Source organism: Borostomias antarcticus, assembly GCF_949987555.1.
Source record: "Borostomias antarcticus genome assembly, chromosome: 15".
NCBI lineage: Eukaryota > Metazoa > Chordata > Actinopteri > Stomiiformes > Stomiidae > Borostomias > Borostomias antarcticus.
The window spans coordinates 24,397,664-24,416,764 of record NC_140248.1 but is presented as its reverse complement, the minus strand read 5'-3'; the positions used below and the strand labels follow the sequence as shown (position 1 = coordinate 24,416,764).

Sequence of the window (19,101 nt, the reverse complement as noted above, 5' to 3'; positions counted from 1 at the left end):
ACTGAGCTACAGCCGTCGAGGTGATGTGGATTTATTAAGAGGCCTCTCCAGTGATCTGCTGTGAAGATTGACGAGCACCAGAGGGAGGAAGACTTTGTATGCCCACTCTCTCTTTTTATTAAAGCCTGTGTTTTAAAGCTGCGACAGTGGAGAATCTAATATGCTGTGCTGGGAAGGTCGCGCTTGTATTTTGTGATGCGATTATGATAGGAGTCAACCAGCCAAGATAAACAGCCCAGGAATTCAGTGCTGCAATGTAGCACACAAAGCAAATGATTGCATTTAATGAGAAATTACAAGAAATAAGAGATGGATTATACCTCTTATACCATATAAACACACACACACACAGGCACACACACACAAACACACACACACACACACAAAAGGTTTTAACACAATAATAATTATGGCTGCCAGTGAGAGCTAATTTGAGGATTTCAAAGAAAACCTTAATGTCTAAATAAATGTTTTCCGTCAACAATGAAGAGAAGAGAAGCAATGAAAAAACGATTAACTCACTGAAAATACAGCTTTTGCCTCAGAACCCAATCGACTTGACTTTCATCGGCCGTCACCTCAGGCAGTTTATTGGGAATGGCTGTGAAGGGGTAGCATGCCTGTCTATGCTAGTCTCACTGAGATACGAGCACACAGCTTACTTCCCTGGTGGAGAAAGATCCCACAGATGGCAACACACAAACCTTGTGTAACGAGGCAGAGAAAGCGCTAGATTGCCAAGTAACACGAGTCTGCAGGGCGGGAGTCAGAGTTGAGGGGAGGGTGGTAGTCAGAGTTGAGGGGAGGGTGGTAGTCAGAGTTGAAGGGTCAGAGTTGAGGGGAGGGTGGGAGTCAGAGTTGAGGGGAGGGTGGGAGTCAGAGTTGAAGGGTCAGACCGCTACGCTACGCTCCCGACCGCTACGCTCTGCTACCTCGGGGCGACTGGTTGCCCCGTCACTCCGAGGCTCCTGCGGTCGATTGACACGGTCACGGCTCTTCTCTGTCCTGACCCCACGGTCACGGCTCTTCTCTGTCCTGGCCCTGCAGTGGTGGAATGAGCTGCCCACTGATGTCAGGACAGCAGAGTCGCTGCCCATCTTTCGTCGCAGGCTCAAAACTCATCTCTTCAAGAAGTACTACAACAATCCTCCCTCCTAAACACTTATTGTATTATATTATATTATATTGCACTGTACTTTAGATTGTGATTCTTGCACTTTGCCTTCAGCACTAGATTATGCTCTTAGTCACTTGTTTTAGAAAGAAGATGCACTTGTGAGTTCTGTTGAGTCACGGACCTCTGGTCGCGTCGGAGAGCAGGTTGAGTCATGGACCCCCGGTCGCGTCGGAGAGCAGGTTGAGTCATGGACCCCACGGTCGCGTCGGAGAGCGGGGGTGTGTCACGGGGAGACGGCGGAAGGGCGTCGCCAGGGCGATAATAAGCCAATAGGAGCCAGGTGTGGTGTCAAGCTCCTCAGACTAACGCTGAAACCCTCACAGCACGTAGAGGACTCCCGATGCGTTAGCCGTAGCGAGGCCAGATAAGGACCGTCTGGGAATGCCACGCTGCCCTGAAAGGGTCTTTATCTCTCGTTCACGCCTAGAAGGTGAATGCAATTGTAAAAGATGGGAATGAGATGGGAATGAAAGTGCTCAGTGCAACCATCTCACAGCTGTACTGTATTCAGAGAGGGAATCCGGGCGCCGGGTCCGTCCCTGGAAGAGTGAAAAGACTAAGTCTTTGTGCCTTTTAGAGTGCAAGCCCAGCTGTCACTATAAATCATTCCTTGCTCAAAGGGTCCCGGGGAAGAGAGGAGGTAAGGTACAGGACCCTGGGTAATGACAGATCAGGCTCACTATCATTATGGTAACACTTTATGTGCGACCAAATTACTATTATTGATGGTATTCCACTGCAGAATTTCAGAATGACAAGTGACTTTGCAGTCTCAGTGTATCCCTTCTGAGTTCGTACTGTACTCCACTAACATTAGCCAACTGCAGACGCTTTTATCCAAAGCAACTTACAACAAGTAGGGTACGTTTGTCTCAGTTAAGACAAACTAGCAAATTACCACAAGTTTTGTGGTGAATAACCTGTGTTGGGGTCAAATGTATAAAAATAATGATCTGTCTCTGCTGCTGTGGTAACCATGTTCTTCAGACAGGAAATAGAACAGGAAATAGACCAGAAGTGCATCTGCTCCCTGGGTGTAATCCAAACTGAATATGCTGTACAGCCTCCACATGCTGACACAGGTTCGAGAGGGAGATGATGGCATTAGGTGTGATTTTCCATCCAGACAGCATCCCTGGGGAGCTGTGAAGACCGTGAGGCCTTCCAGACTGCCGCCCTAACATCAGCTGGGGGGGGGGGGGGACGAAGAGAGACCCAGTCAGCTGGGGGGGGGGGGGGGAGGGGGGGCAAAGAGAGACCCAGTCAGCTGGGGGGGGGGGGGGGGGGGAGACGAAGAGAGACCCAGTCAGCTGGTGTCAGTGATAAACACATTCCCACCACAGCCCTCAGTCTGTCCCTGACGGAACGGGAGGAGGACTTTCCTGAGTAGTCGCTGGGAGCCGACGGGCAGAGGGAGCAGATGGGTGTGACAGCAGGAGAAGACGCAGGGATGCAATCTAAGATAAATGGCGGAGATGCATCTAAGAGCCAACGTTGGGGAGAGAGAGGACTCGTCACGATCAAAAACTCATCAAGCAAACTCAATCCAAAAAGCTAAATGTTCAAGAGGAGTTGGAGCTGGGGAGCTTTTCATCTGTAATAGTATTGAAGGCCCAAACTGGTGACTGTAGACTGTGGCAGACGGGTGTGGTAGACTGACAGACTGGTAGACTGTGGGAGACGGGTGTGGTAGACTGTGGCAGACGGGTGTGGTAGACTGTGGCAGACAGGTGTGGTAGACTGTGGAAGACGGGTGTGGTAGACTGTGGCAGACGGGTGTGGTAGACTGTGGCAGACGGTGTGGTAGACTGTGGCAGACGGGTGTGGTAGACTGTGGCAGACGGGTGTGGTAGACTGGCAGACGGGTGTGGTAGACTGACAGACGGGTGTGGTAGACTGTGGCAGACGGGTGTGGTAGACTGACAGACAGGTGTGGTAGACTGTGGCAGACGGGTGTGGTAGACTGTGGCAGACGGGTGTGGTAGACTGACAGACGGGTGTGGTAGACTGTGGCAGACGGGTGTGGTAGACTGTGGCAGACGGGTGTGGTAGACTGTGGCAGACGGGTGTGGTAGACTGTGACAGACGGGTGTGGTAGACTGTGGCAGACGGGTGTGGTAGACTGTGGCAGACGGGTGTGGTAGACTGTGGGAGACGGGTGTGGTAGACTGACAGACAGGTGTGGTAGACTGTAGTAGACAGGTGTGGTAGACTGACAGACGGGTGTGGTAGACTGTGGCAGACGGGTGTGGTAGACTGTGGCAGACGGGTGTGGTAGACTGTGGCAGACGGGTGTGGTAGACTGGCAGACGGGTGTGGTAGACTGTGGGAGACGGGTGTGGTAGACTGTGGCAGACGGGTGTGGTAGACTGGCAGACGGGTGTGGTAGACTGTGGGAGACGGGTGTGGTAGACTGTGGCAGACGGGTGTGGTAGACTGACAGACGGGTGTGGTAGACTGTGGCAGACGGGTGTGGTAGACTGTGGGAGACGGGTGTGGTAGACTGTGGCAGACGGGTGTGGTAGACTGTGGCAGACGAGTGTGGTAGACTGTGGGAGACGGGTGTGGTAGACTGTGGCAGACGGGTGTGGTAGACTGACAGACAGGTGTGCTAGACTGTGGCAGACGGGTGTGGTAGACTGACAGACAGGTGTGGTAGACTGTGGCAGACGGGTGTGGTAGACTGTGGCAGACAGGTGTGGTAGACTGTGGCAGACGGGTGTGGTAGACTGTGGCAGACGGGTGTGGTTGACTGTGGCAGACGGGTGTGGTAGACTGTGGCAGACGGGTGTGGTAGACTGTGGCAGACGGGTGTGGTAGACTGACAGACGGGTGTGGTGCACCAGCTGTGTGAGAAACTGCCAGAGACAATTTATCCTCAACAAGCTCTCCCCGTGTCACTGTCCAAATCACTGTGGCTTCATAATAGGATATCTGACTGACTACACAGACTACTACGACACAGACCACTACGACACAGACTACTACGACACAGACTACTACGACACAGACTACTACGACACAGACTACTACGACACAGACCACTACGACACGCTAAGACAAGAGACCGATCGGTGGAGGGTGCTTTCCTTCCGGGAGGAGAGTGATGTAGGTGAGAGGGAGGCATGTAGTCAGTTGATTTATTTTGGATACTACAAACAAGACAACTTGGTATCAGTTCAGTCCAATCAGATCACTCTTGGCTCTCACTGTCAGTAGAGTTCTTCGGTAGGGGAAGATATAAGAATAGGACATCGATGTCGGTTTGAAAGCAGCTGTGACAGGCAGACCAACAGTAACTCTGGAGTGTGACCTTGGAGACCATATCCATGCATGCATGTATGTGAGTATATACAGATATGTATGTATAGGTACGTATATATGCATGTATATATGTATATGTAAACATGTGCATTGAATATATTTAGGCCTATTTATAGTTTGGAAAAGGGGGGGGGGGATTAATACATTTTTACTTCCTCTCACTCCTTTTCGAATATGTACAAATTGTTTTGTTTTGTATCCCGTCTTATTCTTAATATCATGTTTATTTGACTTGTATTCGGCCTTGTTGTTAAATTGTATTGTGACATATTTGGAATAAATGACAAACAAACAAACCATATCCGTGTGGTAAAGGGAAAGAACAGTGTTGAGATAGAAGCAGTGGTGATTGCTCCTATAAGCCAGGGTAAGCTTATAAAACACTTGTTTTTTGCGCCTTCTTTTAGTGAAGAAAAGAAATTTCCTCCGTGTTTAACGTAGTGCATCCACGTTACGGTCCGTTGACAGCTGTTTTACTAGCTCGTTATTCACTTAACATTCTAGGTCATGCTAGTCATGCCCCCAGTGCCTGTTTATTCTTCAATGGGGGACATATCTGTGAATAAACGGGGTTTGGGGAGTGAACGGGCTCAGAGCAGTATTAAACATTGTGAATCCAACGTGTGGGTGTGATTAAAAGATGCAAGTGTTTGGATTCTATATGTTCCAGCCAATGTACTGAATATGATAATGTCATTTTTACTAACGTCCTTCCAATGTGTTGGTAATGAGATCAGATTAAAATATATCCTGAAAATTGCTAATTCTCAGACCCCCCCCCAAAGGAGGGGTCACGAATCAACTGGCCAATCACCGGACTGGGGTCACAAGCACCAACCCCCCGACAAGCTGCAGATATTTAAGCTGTGAGACGCCATTGTTCTCTCTCGTTTTCACACTCGTGTGCTCTCAAATCTCCAGTAACTAAGTTTGTGCCGGTTGATAAGATCAGCCTGTATCCACACTGGACTGCTACTTAAGATCTCTGAGTCGATACAGGGGCTTAGGAAAATACTCTTCAACGATCCACCTCTGGCGAGAGCAGAGGTTTTGAATGCAACTTGTGAACTCTGAAACTTAACTTTGAACTCCGCGACATCAACTTCGCGCAGCAACGCTACTACCACTGTTTCATCGGGAGCGCAGGCGCGCTGCCCCTTTCATCAAACCGAGCGACCTTCAGTCACGGGCCTCCTCCATGCTTCGAGCCAGACAAACACCGCCCGGACAACGCGCGATCACACTGCTAATAAGGTTGTATCCAACAGTCGCCTATGATTGTGGTGTGAGATGCCAAAGTGTTGTTTAAGCTTAGAAGATTTAGGATAGGCTGTGATAATCTCTGACATCATTCTTTTCATTTCTGCTGTGTGTTCATATTGCCACATGTGTTTTTCCATTCTGTTTCATTATTTGAATTGTGTTTATTATTTTGATAATTGATTAGTATAACTTCAATAAATATTATTAATTTTTGATCACGTCCTAGCGTCATCACATTATCTTAGGTCACTTGATTGAGTCAAGAACTCCGCCTACAGAATGAGATTGATGAATGAATTAGACTATTGATAAAGGTTATCTGTATCTCTGTACATAACAGAGTGGTGCCCCATACGAGTTGATAAAAATCCATTTTCCTTCATATTTGTGATAACCGCGGTATAATCATAATTATACTGGTCATAGTCCTAGCTCTAACCCTAGAACACGCTACATCAGACAGTGAGGATAAGGATATGGGGTCAAACAAAAACATCTGGGCACACAGGTGGAAGAGAGTGGTTGGGGGCAGCGAGAGAGGGTCCAGACCGAAGAGATGAGATTTTATCAACAAAGAAGTTGAGAAAGTCATTGCAGAAAGCAGGCGCGGAGCGCAGCAGCGGGCCAGTCAACACCGTCAGGCCAGTCAACACCGTCAGACCAGTCAACACTGTCAGGCCAGTCAACACCATCAGGCCAGTCAACACCGTCAGACCAGTCAACACCGTCAGGCCAGTCAACACCGCCAGGCCAGTCAACACCGTCAGGCCAGTCAACACCGCCAGGCCAGTCAACACCGTCAGGCCAGTCAACACCGTCAGGCCAGTCAACACTGTCAGACCAGTCAACACCATCAGGCCCGTCAACACCATCAGGCCAGTCAACACCGTCAGACCAGTCAACACCATCAGGCCAGTCAACACCGTCAGGCCAGTCAACACCGCCAGGCCAGTCAACACCGTCAGGCCAGTCAACACCGTCAGACCAGTCAACACCATCAGGTCAGTCAACACCGTCAGGCCAGTCAACACCGTCAGGCCAGTCAACACCGTCAGGCCAGTTAACACTATCAGGCCAGTCAACACCGTCAGACCAGTCAACACCGTCAGGCCGGTCAACACCGTCAGACCAGTCAACACTGTCAGACCAGTCAACACCGTCAGGCCAGTCAACACCGTCAGACCAGTCAACACCGTCAGGCCAGTCAACACCGTCAGGCCAGTCAACACCGTCAGACCAGGAGCAGCAGCGGAAGGGTTGGGCAGGACAGTCCGCGCCCACGGCCCTCTGAGCTGCAGAAAGCGTCTGACGGCAGAAGAATAACAGTATCCTCCACGAAGGAGGCGAGGATTTGCCACCCAGGACAACGACAGGTAAGCCCTGACTTTCGCCAATACCCCACCCCGCTTTCCCCGTCTTATCCGGCATTTGTTTTGGGGAAGGGCGCCAGGTGAGTGGCACAGGCAAGCAGGAACACCCGCCAACAGGGGAGGAAGGCCAGCAGCCTGCTCGCGCAAACCATGTCCAAACAATAATTGCGTCTCACCAGAAACACGAAAGTACAGCCAAAGCATCCCAACAGCAAACACAGATAAACAGCGAAATAGCCAACAAGACACTGAGTAGACATGATCGACGGCCTGCCAAACATACTGCCGCCATCTTGCCTTGGGAATCAAATGCAATTATGTACAGATTCACAAGGCTAGCTGTGAAAGCTTATTCTCATTTGGTTGCTCAAAAATGAATGTTGAACAATGTAAAGAATATTTTGTCAATTATCATATTGTGGCATGTATGAAATCATGGTAAACTCTGCTACATTGAAAACAAAAAAGAATTTGAAATTGAAAAGAGAGAAGCAAATCTTTGGAAAATGTAGTTGGTGTGATAGTCTACTTGCTTGAATGGTGTAGTCAAACCGTTGTGTTCAGACTGCCGTGTGCAATGAGTAGCAGAGTCGCTAGCTACATTCACAGTTGGCTAGCCGGGCTAAGGGAACAGCAAACATGTAAGTGCCTAGATTTCCACACTTCAGAGTCCCCGCGTGCTTGACTGATTTAATTACCATGCCCCATGCCAACAGAGCCTGGCACCCCTACAGTCAGGAGGAGACCTGGTGTGCCACCAACCGCTCACAGGCCGGAGGTTGGCAGAGGACATGAGGTAGATGGAGAGGGACAGGCCTAAGACTCTCCATGGTGGCTGGAATCAGAGAGTCGCTGCCAACTGGTAGTGACTGCTGCCTAAAGGGACATTGCACTCAAAAGGTTTTTTACTCAATGGTACATCCTGCATTGTGTCTCAAAAAATACATCATCATTACCTCAGTAAGACAGTGCAGGGTGAGAGGATGTGTTCTGTCGTGTGTTGGTTCATTTGCTGGTTCGTTCATTCTTTAGCAGGATTACGCAAAATTAGCAGACCGATTTTTGAAAGTCTGTGCAGGGGTGTAGCATGGTCCAACTCGGAACCCATTAGATTTTAGACCAGATCACAATCACGGGGCTGGTCCACAAGATGCCCATTCACCTAATCTTTTGGACTAGGATTATGGAAAAACTACCAGACCAGATTTCATGAAAATCGGTGGAGGGATGTACAGTAACATGGGACAAATTAGAACCCATTCAATTTTGGAGCGGATCCGAATCACAGGGTGGGTTCCACGCCCAAACACGGCTGACTATTCACCTCCATTCATTTTTTGGACTCATATGGGTCAATGACATTTAAGGTTTTCAAAGTAGCAAAAAATTTAAACTGAAATTACACTTCCCTAAAATGATGTTTTAATGCTCATTAAGGTGTCACCTATGCCCTTATATTAGTTATTCAAGAATAAAGCCAATTCATTTTTATTGTGATTCATATAAATATACCCTTGTAAAATGTCATTCAGTATAACACTGTAGTGTTATACTGTACCTATTGTAATCACATTTGTAGTCTGTCTTCAGATGTTACTGGATCTATGTATTCAAAGTGACAAATAAAGCTACCTTGAATACAGTACAATGGCAGTATTTTGTTTTGAAATACAATAATCTTGTTCTGTTGACTTGGAGAGACAAAAACTGAAAAAATGTGAACATCTATGAAAATATATTTCACTTCATTCTTTGAGATTTGTTTGTGTCTCTCCAAGGCAACAAAACAAGATTATCAGCGTACAGGAAGTAGAACTGGAAGTATAGCAGGTCTGTTACAGGATACTGCTATGAGCTGCCACAAAGAAAACTGCTTTTGAATAAAATTCAACATTAAACTAATAGGGAACAGGATGTGCCTGGGAAAGGACATTTACCCTGTCTTAAGAAATGTACTGTATATATATATATATATATATATATGTTTATATATATATATATGTATATATATATATTAGATCTTTATTACACATCATCATCATCATAATCATCATCATCATTACAATGTAAGGACATAGTACATTATGGTAAGGTGTGCAAAGGGGCCGCCCCAAGAAAGCTAAAATACATGTATAACAGCAATGATTCTGATTCAGTAATGATTCTGATTCAGTCAGTCTACCATTCAAGTGTTTTGGATGCAGAGCAATCAGGGGGAAAGACATGCTGCATGTCTGGAGCTTGTAAAAGGCTTAAGTATGGTAAATGGTAAATGGTAAATGGACTGCACTTATATAGCGCTTTTCCACCTTTGCGGCACTCAAAGCGCTTTACAATGGCCTCTCATTCACCCATTCACACACACATTCACACACCAATGGCGGTAGCTGCCATGCAAGGTGCTAACCTGCTCATTGGGAGCAATTTGGGGTTAGGTGTCTTGCTCAAGGACACATCGACATGTGGACAGTCGGAGCTGGGATTCGAACCGCTGACCCTTCGATCACTTAACGACCCGCTCTACCAACTGAGCTACAGCCGCCATATCCACTCTGCCACTTTACCAGACTGATTTTCATCTCAATTTGGTGGAGGGGTGTAGCTTGGGCCAACTTACAACCTCCGAAAATTTGGAGCGGATCCGAATCACGGATCGAGTCCACGGGCCGCCCAAACACAGCCAGACTGCCCATTCACTTCCATTCACTTCCATTCATGGAATAAGGTCGGCCGTCAGCTCAGCGGGGTTGGACTGGGTAGTCTGGCCAGCTGAACGGCTCATGTGGGCGGCAGTGGAAAGCTGGGAGCCCTGACCTCCCCTGGTCTCCACCAATCAGGGAACATCCTGTCCTCCCCTGGTCTCCGCCATCAGGGAACCTGCACGCCTCGTGTGGATTGGCCGGGCCAAAGACGTGCGTGTCAGAGGAAGGCAGCGGTGTAATTTATGGGCCTGGGCTGGCCTACTTCTCCGCTCTGTCCAGGACGCTGTCATTGATTTCAAAGCTCTTCACGGCTCCGAGAGTGAAAGGGTTATGGCGGATTCACCTGACGCACACGGCCGGAGCTCACAGGCGCTGGACTGCTCACAAGGCGCTGGACTGTGTCCATGTCCTCTGAGCAGCTGTTTATTACTGTTTTTTGTTTTCCTGACCTTTCTTTATGTGTGTGTGTGTGTGTGTGTGTGTGTGTGCGTGTGTGTGTGTGCGTGGGTGTGTGTGTGCGTGTGTGTGTGTGTGTGTGTGCGTGCGTGTGTGTGTGTGTGGGGGAAAGGGGTAATGTCTAGAGGGTGAGTTGAATCAAACATACGTATAACACAAGTATAATGAATTAACTGATGTTGGGTTGACATTCACACCATGATTTATCTGCTTGGATATGCTTCCATCTCCTCCATGGTTTAGACATCAGTACCAGCTCAGTCAGGCAGACTCAAGTATTGGTTGAGCACTTAAGATATTTACTTCTGTCACAGTGCAGGGCGAGAGGTAATGTTTTCGGTGTGGTGCGTGCGTGTGTGTGCATGTGTGCATGTTTTTGCCTGTTAGCAGGATTATGCAAAAACTGCTGGAGTGATTTTCACGAAACTGGTGGAAGGGTGTACTGTAGCATGTTCCAACCTAGATTTTGGAGCAGAACCGAAGCACGGGTCGGGTCCACGAGCTGCCCAAACACGGTCAGCCATTAATTTTTTGAACAAGGATTATGCAAAAACTACCAGACTGATTTTCATCTCAATTTGGTGGAGGGGTGTAGCTTGGGCCAACTTACAACCTCCGAAAATTTGGAGCAGAACCAAAGCACGGATCGAGTCCACGGGCCGCCCAAACACAGCCAGACTGCCCATTCACTTCCATTCAATTTTTGGACAATGATGAAGCAAAAACTACCAAACCGATTTTTATGAAATCTTTTATGATCTTATGATAAGGTTTATGAAAACACGGTGGAGGGGTGTATCATGTCCAAGGTTTTTAAAGGTGCATGTCCAAGGTTTTTAAACGTGCATATCCAAGGTTTTTAAAGGTGCATGTCCAAGGTTTTTAAAGGTGCCTGTCCAATGGTTTTAAAGGTGCCTGTCCAAGGTTTTTAAAGGTGCCTGTCCAAGGTTTTTAAAGGTGCCTGTCCAAGGTTTTTAAAGGTGCCTGTCCAAGGGTTTTAGAGGTGCATGTCCAAGGTTTTTAAAGGTGCATGTCCAAGGTTTTTAAAGGTGCCTGTCCAAGGGTTTTAAAGGTGCATGTCCAAGGTTTTTAAAGGTGCATGTCCAAGGTTTTTAAAGGTGCCTGTCCAAGGTTTTTAAACGTGCATATCCAAGGTTTTTAAAGGTGCATGTCCAAGGTTTTTAAAGGTGCCTGTCCAAGGGTTTTAAAGGTGCATGTCCAAGGTTTTTAAACGTGCATATCCAAGGTTTTTAAAGGTGCATGTCCAAGGGTTTTAAAGGTGCATGTCCAAGGTTTTTAAAGGTGCCTGTCCAAGGTTTTTAAAGGTGCATGTCCAAGGGTTTTAAAGGTGCCTGTCCAAGGGTTTTAAAGGTGCATGTCCAAGGGTTTTAAACGTGCATGTCCAAGGGTTTTAAAGGTGCCTGTCCAAGGGTTTTAAAGGTGCCTGTCCAAGGGTTTTAAAGGTGCCTGTCCAAGGTTTTTAAAGGTGCATGTCCAAGGTTTTTAAAGGTGCATGTCCAAGGTTTTTAGAGGTGCATGTCCGAGGGTTTTAAACGTGCCTGTCCAAGGGTTTTAGAGGTGCATGTCCGAGGGTTTTAAAGGTGCATGTCCAAGGGTTTTAAAGGTGCATGTCCAAGGGTTTTAAAGGTGCCTGTCCAAGGTTTTCTGGTCTTCAAACAGGCCGCCCTGCCCGTGTAAGTGTGCATGAACAGTGATGGTTTTAGCCAACTGACTCATCTGTGGACCGCCACTACGGCTCGAGAACCTCAACTCTGTGTACATTAGTTAGCTCTTTCTCTCTGTGATTCACCCTCTCACACCATGACTGAACTCTGAGTTGGGGTGCGCTGCTGTGTTAACCCTCTCACACCATGACTGAACTCTGAGTTGGGGTGCGCTGCTGTGTTAACCCTCTCACACCATGACTGAACTCTGAGTTGGGGTGCGCTGCTGTGTTAACCCTCTCACACCATGACTGAACTCTGAGTTGGGGTGCGCTGCTGTGTTAACCCTCTCACACCATGACTGAACTCTGAGTTGGGGTGCGCTGCTGTGTTAACCCTCTCACACCATGACTGAACTCTGAGTTGGGGTGCGCTGCTGTGTTAACCCTCTCACAACATGACTGAACTCTGAGTTGGGGTGCGCTGCTGTGTTAACCCTCTCACAACATGACTGAACTCTGAGTTGGGGTGTGCTGCTGTGTTAACCCTCTCACACCATGACTGAACTCTGAGTTGGGGTGTGCTGCTGTGTTAAGCAGGTAGCTAGGTGTGCTGCTGTGTTAAGCAGGTAGCTAGGTGTGCTGCTGTGTTAAGCAGGTAGCTAGGTGTGCTACTGTGTTAAGCAGGTAGCTAGGTGTGCTGCTGTGTTAAGCAGGTAGCTAGGTGTGCTGCTGTGTTAAGCAGGTAGCTAGGTGTGCTGCTGTGTTAAGCAGGTAGCTAGGTGTGCTGCTGTGTTAAGCAGGTAGCTAGGTGTGCTACTGTGTTAAGCAGGTAGCTAGGTGTGCTGCTGTGTTAAGCAGGTAGCTAGGTGTGCTGTTGTATTAAGCAGGTAGCTAGGTGTGCTGCTGTGTTAAGCAGGTAGCTAGGTGTGCTGCTGTGTTAAGCAGGGGGCTAGGTGTGCTGCTGTGTTAAGCATGTAGCTAGGTGTGCTGCTGTGTTAAGCAGGTAGCTAGGTGTGCTGCTGTGTTAAGCAGGGGGCTAGGTGTGCTGCTGTGTTAAGCAGGAAGCTAGGTGTGCTGCTGTGTTAAGCAGGTAGCTAGGTGTGCTGCTGTGTTAAGCAGGTAGCTAGGTGTGCTACTGTGTTAAGCAGGTAGCTAGGTGTGCTACTGTGTTAAGCAGGTAGATAGGTGTGCTACTGTGTTAAGCAGGTAGCTAGGTGTGCTGCTGTGTTAAGCAGGTAGCTAGGTGTGCTGCTGTGTTAAGCAGGTAGCTAGGTGTGCTGCTGTGTTAAGCAGGTAGCTAGGTGTGCTGCTGTGTTAAGCAGGTAGCTAGGTGTGCTGCTGTGTTAAGCAGGTAGCTAGGTGTGCTGCTGTGTTAAGCAGGTAGCTAGGTGTGCTGCTGTGTTAAGCAGGTAGCTAGGTGTGCTGCTGTGTTAAGCAGGTAGCTAGGTGTGCTGCTGTGTTAAGCAGGTAGCTATCTACACCTGTCTCAGGTCTGTCCATCCAGTTCTGTGCTCCAGTTTATAGACGTATTTGCTCTCGGTAGAGAAAGGACTAATACTAATTCTGCCACAGGCAGAAACTGACAGCACACTGGTACCCCATGTGTTAGCCGGATTAACAGCTGCGTCCCCCCAGACAGAGGCCATTCTCTGTGACTCAGAAGACGGAGAGGAAGCAGCCTGGTGCTGTGCAGGGGGGGGGGGGGTGGAGGGAACCAGCCTGGGGAGGGGTGAGGGGATGGAGGGGGGTGGAGGGGGGGTGATGCGATCGCCGGATGACAGCTATCGCCATGTTATACCTTGACAGGGAGCCGTTCTCCACAGAGTATTGATCACACTCATGTGAGCATAATGTGTCTACTGCAACCATTTTGCACGGTTGGAATGATATATTTGTTGCTACCTGCTGTGCTGTAGCAAATATCCACTGTCAGGTAGAGCCAAACATTTTCAGAAATATGGAATGGTGACAAAAAAAAAAAAAATCAAACCTTTGCAAAATGAAACATGTCCTATTATAGCATAGCAATGCTTTATTTCTATACATTGTCCAGCACCCATGATGCATGTTCCTGTGATAATGAGTGGAAATGTGATCTTTTCTTCATGAATATGAATATATGAAATGTGTTGAGTTTTATTAATTTAATGTGCATAGTATTTAACTCCCAGAGCCCTAAACTCTAAACGGGCCCCTGAACACTTTCAATTCTGGAAATCAAGAAAATCGCACAACTATATGAAGCTTCTCAGAGCTGGGCTTGGTTCACCTGCGCTCTTCAGGAAAACGCATTCCTTCTCATGCCCGAGCCTCAAAATAAGTAAGTAAGTAAGTTAGCTTTATTTATATAGCGCTCTTCACAGCACGGATGCACAGAATGCTTTACAGTAATAAATTAAAATGGCAATACAACACGAGACAAAATTAAAACGACACAGAACAGAAAAAAAACCAACATTGCGAGCAGCAAGGCGTTATAGATGGCCGAAGGCCTGCCTGAACATGTGTGTCTTAAGAAGTGTTTTGAACATGAGTTCAGTGGATGGCTCTCTCAGGGCCTGGGGAAGAGCGTTCCAGAGTCTTGGCGCCACCGCCTCAAATGCTCTGTCACCCTGGGTTTTTAGTCTGGTCTGGTCAAAGCGTGAACCCGAACTACAGAACGATCCTGAAAGTTGAGAGCTTAGCAGTCAATTCTACAACCCATCCCCATAGACTCTCCACCTAAAGGCATAACTAATTTGTCATGGTTGGACACATGTATGACCTAACCATGCCCATCTCTGCTGTATCCAACACGATTTAACTACCTAAATAAGAGTCATCTGATCTATTTTGAGAAATATAAACACCAACTAATGATAATTGTACCCACAATGCACCTTACCTAGATACTAACCTATGATAATCCTACAATTTAGAACAAGCAACAAAAGAGCAAAGTTAAACACCTCAAGCTCTGAAGTATGTGGATTTATAAAGCAGACCAGCTCCTGAGTAAAATATACTATATTTCTAGTGAGACAGTAAAAACAGTAAAAACCAAGATGCACTTGGCAATGGGAAGAATGAGCTGGTGAGCACCCCGAGTTAGTAGACTATATATGTGACAGACGGATTAACAGATGGATGGATGGATGGATGGATGGACGGATGGATGGATGGGTGGATGAACAGACGGATGTTTGAGAGGCAGTGGCCGCCTAGGGTGGCACTGTATATAGGAGTGACACCAAAGCCAACAGCATAACAGTAGCTTGCAAGTTGCAGTCACTGCATGAGGCTGAGAGGAAGACTGATTGGCTCATTCCCATCAAGCTGTGAAACAGTCCTCCACTAATGAGTAAAAATGGGGGCAAACTCTTTGAATGTAATCATAATCAACAGTATATCCAACCATCTCACCAGAACCCCCACGTATGCAGAGACAGTATGTCGAGGTGTGCTGAAATATAGATAAGAGAACTCCTCTCCAAATAATTAATGAAAACCGGAAAGTCGGACAAGATAATGGCTCAGAAATGTAACTAAAGCCCAAAGGACTCCTTCAAAAACCATCACTTCATTTCATAAAGCAATCACTGCCAAGACAAGCAAATGAAAACACACCGACACACGTGCACACAGTCAGTCACACACACACACACACACACACACACACACACACACACACACTTCTAGCTCATCCATCGCGCTCACCTTCATGGCAGTAATTCCCCTTGTAGCCAGTGCTGGTGCAGTCACAGCGGACCACTCCCTGCTGGGTGGAGCAGCGCCCTTGGTTGCTACAGGGACTGTGCGTGGCACACAGATACTCCTCGTCGCTGACCACCCCCTGGCCGTCCAGCAGCTCCGGAACGTTCTCCCCTAGCCGCAGGTTGACGATCAGGCCCTGGAACGTCGGCTCGTACTTGACGGTGCTGGAGGTCAGGGCGGAGAGGCGGACGTCCGGGGGGATCCCGCCCACGTAGAGGTCACTGCCCACCACCATCTCGCTCCGCTTGGACCGCACCTCCACCGCCTTGTCCTCGTTGTCCACCACCAGCCGGGTCTGGCGCTGGTTCCGTGCGAGCAGGACGCGGTGCCAGCGGAGGTCGTCCACGCGCGTCTCCGTGTGCAGGGAGGCGGGCTCGGCGCAGTGGATGGTGAAGCGCAGCTGCAGACGGCCGTCCGCCACCAGCAGCTCCAGGAAGTCGCAGTCGCCGCCGTCGTCCAGGTAGAGGAGCAGGGCCTTGCTGCTGTTGGTCTGCAGGAGCAGGCTGAGCTCGCCCGACGCCCTGGCGGCCTCCCATTGGCCGTAGCGCGCCCACTGACCAGGAAGTCCCTCGTACTCCAGGGCGGTCGCCGTAGCAGTCAGCAGCATCCCAGTCAATAGTAGGGGCCATGTGACCCTGCGCCCGCCACCCCTCTCCATACTGGCTCTCATCTCCCTCCTGTCTGCTCCTGGTCTCCTCCTGTCTGCTCCTGGTCTCCTCCTCTCTGCTCCTGGTCTCCTCCTCTCTGCTCCTGGTCTCCTCCTCTCTGCTCCTGGTCTCCTCCTCTCTGCTCCTGGTCTCCTCCTCTCTGCTCCTGGTCTCCTCCTCTCTGCTCCTGGTCTCCTCCTGTCTGCTCCTGGTTCTCCTCCTCTCTGCTCCTGGTCTCCTCCTCTCTGCTCCTGGTTCTCCTCCTATCTGCTCCTGGTTCTCCTCCTCTCTGCTCCTGGTCTCCTCCCCTCTGCTCCTGGTCTCCTCCTCTCTGCTCCTGGTTCTCCTCCTCTCTGCTCCTGGTTCTCCTCCTCTCTGCTCCTGGTCTCCTCCTCTCTGCTCCTGGTTCTCCTCCTCTCTGCTCCTGGTTCTCCTCCTATCTGCTCCTGGTTCTCCTCCTCTCTGCTCCTGGTCTCCTCCCCTCTGCTCCTGGTCTCCTCCTCTCTGCTCCTGGTTCTCCTCCTCTCTGCTCCTTGTCTGCTCCTGGTCTCCTCCTCTCTGCTCCTGGTTCTCCTCCTCTCTGCTCCTGGTTCTCCTCCTCTCTGCTCCTGGTCTCCTCCTCTCTGCTCCTGGTTCTCCTCCTCTCTGCTCCTGGTTCTCCTCCTCTCTGCGCCTGGTTCTCCTCCTCTCTTCTCCTGCTCTCCCGACAAACTCTCCTCACTAACCCTCCACGGATGAGCAGCGATTATCCCCTGGCTACAGGACTGGCGTTATCACCATTAAATGTGCAGAAATAATACGATTCCAACTCAAGAGTTCTGGGATTTCTTTTTTCTTTTTTTTCCGCCTCTCTAGCCTGACTCTCGTCGTAGTCTCTCCATCGGGTGATGTTTAGGAGTGTGGATTCTAGGACGGGGGGAGGGGTGGAGTAGCTTCAGAACAGACTACAGGAAACAGCCCTGCAGCATGGCGAGCGGCGTGCGTTTCTGACTGTATCACCGCGAGGTATGTGAAGACGATGCAGATGGCGGTCGCTCTTCTAGCCCGAAGTGAGCGAGCGGGCGGGGAGCGCGTGGGCTCAGAGTGAGAACAAACACACGGAGAAATCCCAAGATCCTCTGGTCCTCCCGGCGGCGGCCGTCCCGAGGTTAGCCAGGCGCGGCGGCGGGCGGAAACAGCTGCAGCTTCCTCCTCAGCAGCGTCTGTAACACACAGAGGAAGAACATGGAACCAGATGATCGGGATGACAGTTTAAACGTTCTAGAAATGCCCCTGCCGCCGTAAACGACTGACCTTTTCTGGTTGTGAATTACATTAGAAAACCGTGACGTGACAAATCATTCAACTAGTCTCCCGAAGAGGAAATAAAGAGGGAAGTGGGAGAGGGAGACTTTGCTTTTGTAAATGATTAATCTATTACTTCATGAAGCCACTTAGAGACAGAGGCGATGAAGGTTGTTTTTGTGCCAGAGAGCGAAGCTTGGGTATTAGAATTAAGCAATAAACCACAAGAGGCCGTGTGTTATAGTGATTTTATAACAGCTAGGGGGCGTTGTTAGGCATGACGCGAAGCGGAGTAGCTAGGGAGAACCCCCCTAGCTGTTATAAAATCACTATAACACACGGCCTCCAGTGGTTTATTGCTTTTATACAACGGTTACTACAGGTATTAGTGTAAAATAAACACACAGCAATGTAAAATATTAAGATTTATTCAAAACTAAGCATCATTCCCTCAATTCCGCCGAGCAAAATAGTTCCCCTAACAAAAGGGTTGCCAAGCAACAACAACAACTACAATGCATTGGATCAAATGGGAGGCGCATTAATACGGAAAATGGTGCGGTCCCAGGTGTGTGTTACAAAGTATTTTAACACGGCTTCCAGCCAATCAGAATGAAGAAGCAGAACTAAGCGTTGTATAATGGAGGGTAGGAAGCCACTCAGTTCGGTGCTCATCTCAGTTACATTAATCGTTGACGTCCTCAATGACATCCTAACAGCCGGTGTGTTGACAGGCGTGAGGAAACGGCCGGGTTCATGTTCCACATCCAACCAAATGTGTACTAAGCAGGATTGTGAGTACTTTGACCTTTCTCAAAGGTCACCGCTCCTCGAGTACACCCGAACCCTCGGGGCGGGGTCAACGAGATCCATCACACTATCTTAACTCTGCACGGTTCTCTCATCTAACTCTACAGCTCTCTTCTAACTGACCTAGAACCAGCAACCCTGCTATTACAGGCTAGGTCTCTTCACAGCAGTCCTTGAGAACGCAGTTGAGTGTTCAGTACATGGAAGTCAAACACCACAGTTCTGCATTAGGTAGGTTCAATAACATCTAGGGAGGGACACCCCTCGAGATAGATGATGGAAGTCATGAATATTTATCTCTGTGGTGATACAGCCCCACTACCCAGAACTAAATAGTGTAAACATCCCGAATATTAATTGGATTTTCCTACATTACTAGAAAGCTCAGTTTCTCAACTTTCAGGAAGTGTTGGAATGTAGGAACTTTTTAGATTTTTTTAGATTAAAAAAAAATATATATATATATTTTAAAAGATTTTTTTTAAACATTTTGCCGGTGGCATGGTCGTATTCATGGTCGTATATATTAAGGGTTTTAAACCAGTTAAAACAAATACTGTACACTATCTCCATCGACAAGAGACCTCGAAGAAAGTGTAGTGATAAAGGCACTACACGGCATTAGACACTAAACATCACCCATCAAGGA

At 48.5% G+C, this 19,101-nt stretch overlaps 1 protein-coding gene across 1 annotated transcript in view; it reads right to left on the bottom strand.

The window, feature by feature from the left end:
- Window positions 1-16,369, bottom strand: part of nrxn2a (neurexin 2a) — a gene marked incomplete at both ends in the record, with an annotated part of 224,761 nt that extends 208,392 nt beyond the window's left edge. The window contains 2 exons of the mRNA XM_084450404.1: window positions 6,314-7,094; window positions 15,655-16,369. Coding sequence (XP_084306530.1) covers window positions 6,314-7,094; window positions 15,655-16,369 — 1,496 coding nt within the window. The remainder of the gene's footprint in view (window positions 1-6,313; window positions 7,095-15,654) is intronic.
- Window positions 16,370-19,101: the final 2,732 nt, after the last annotated feature.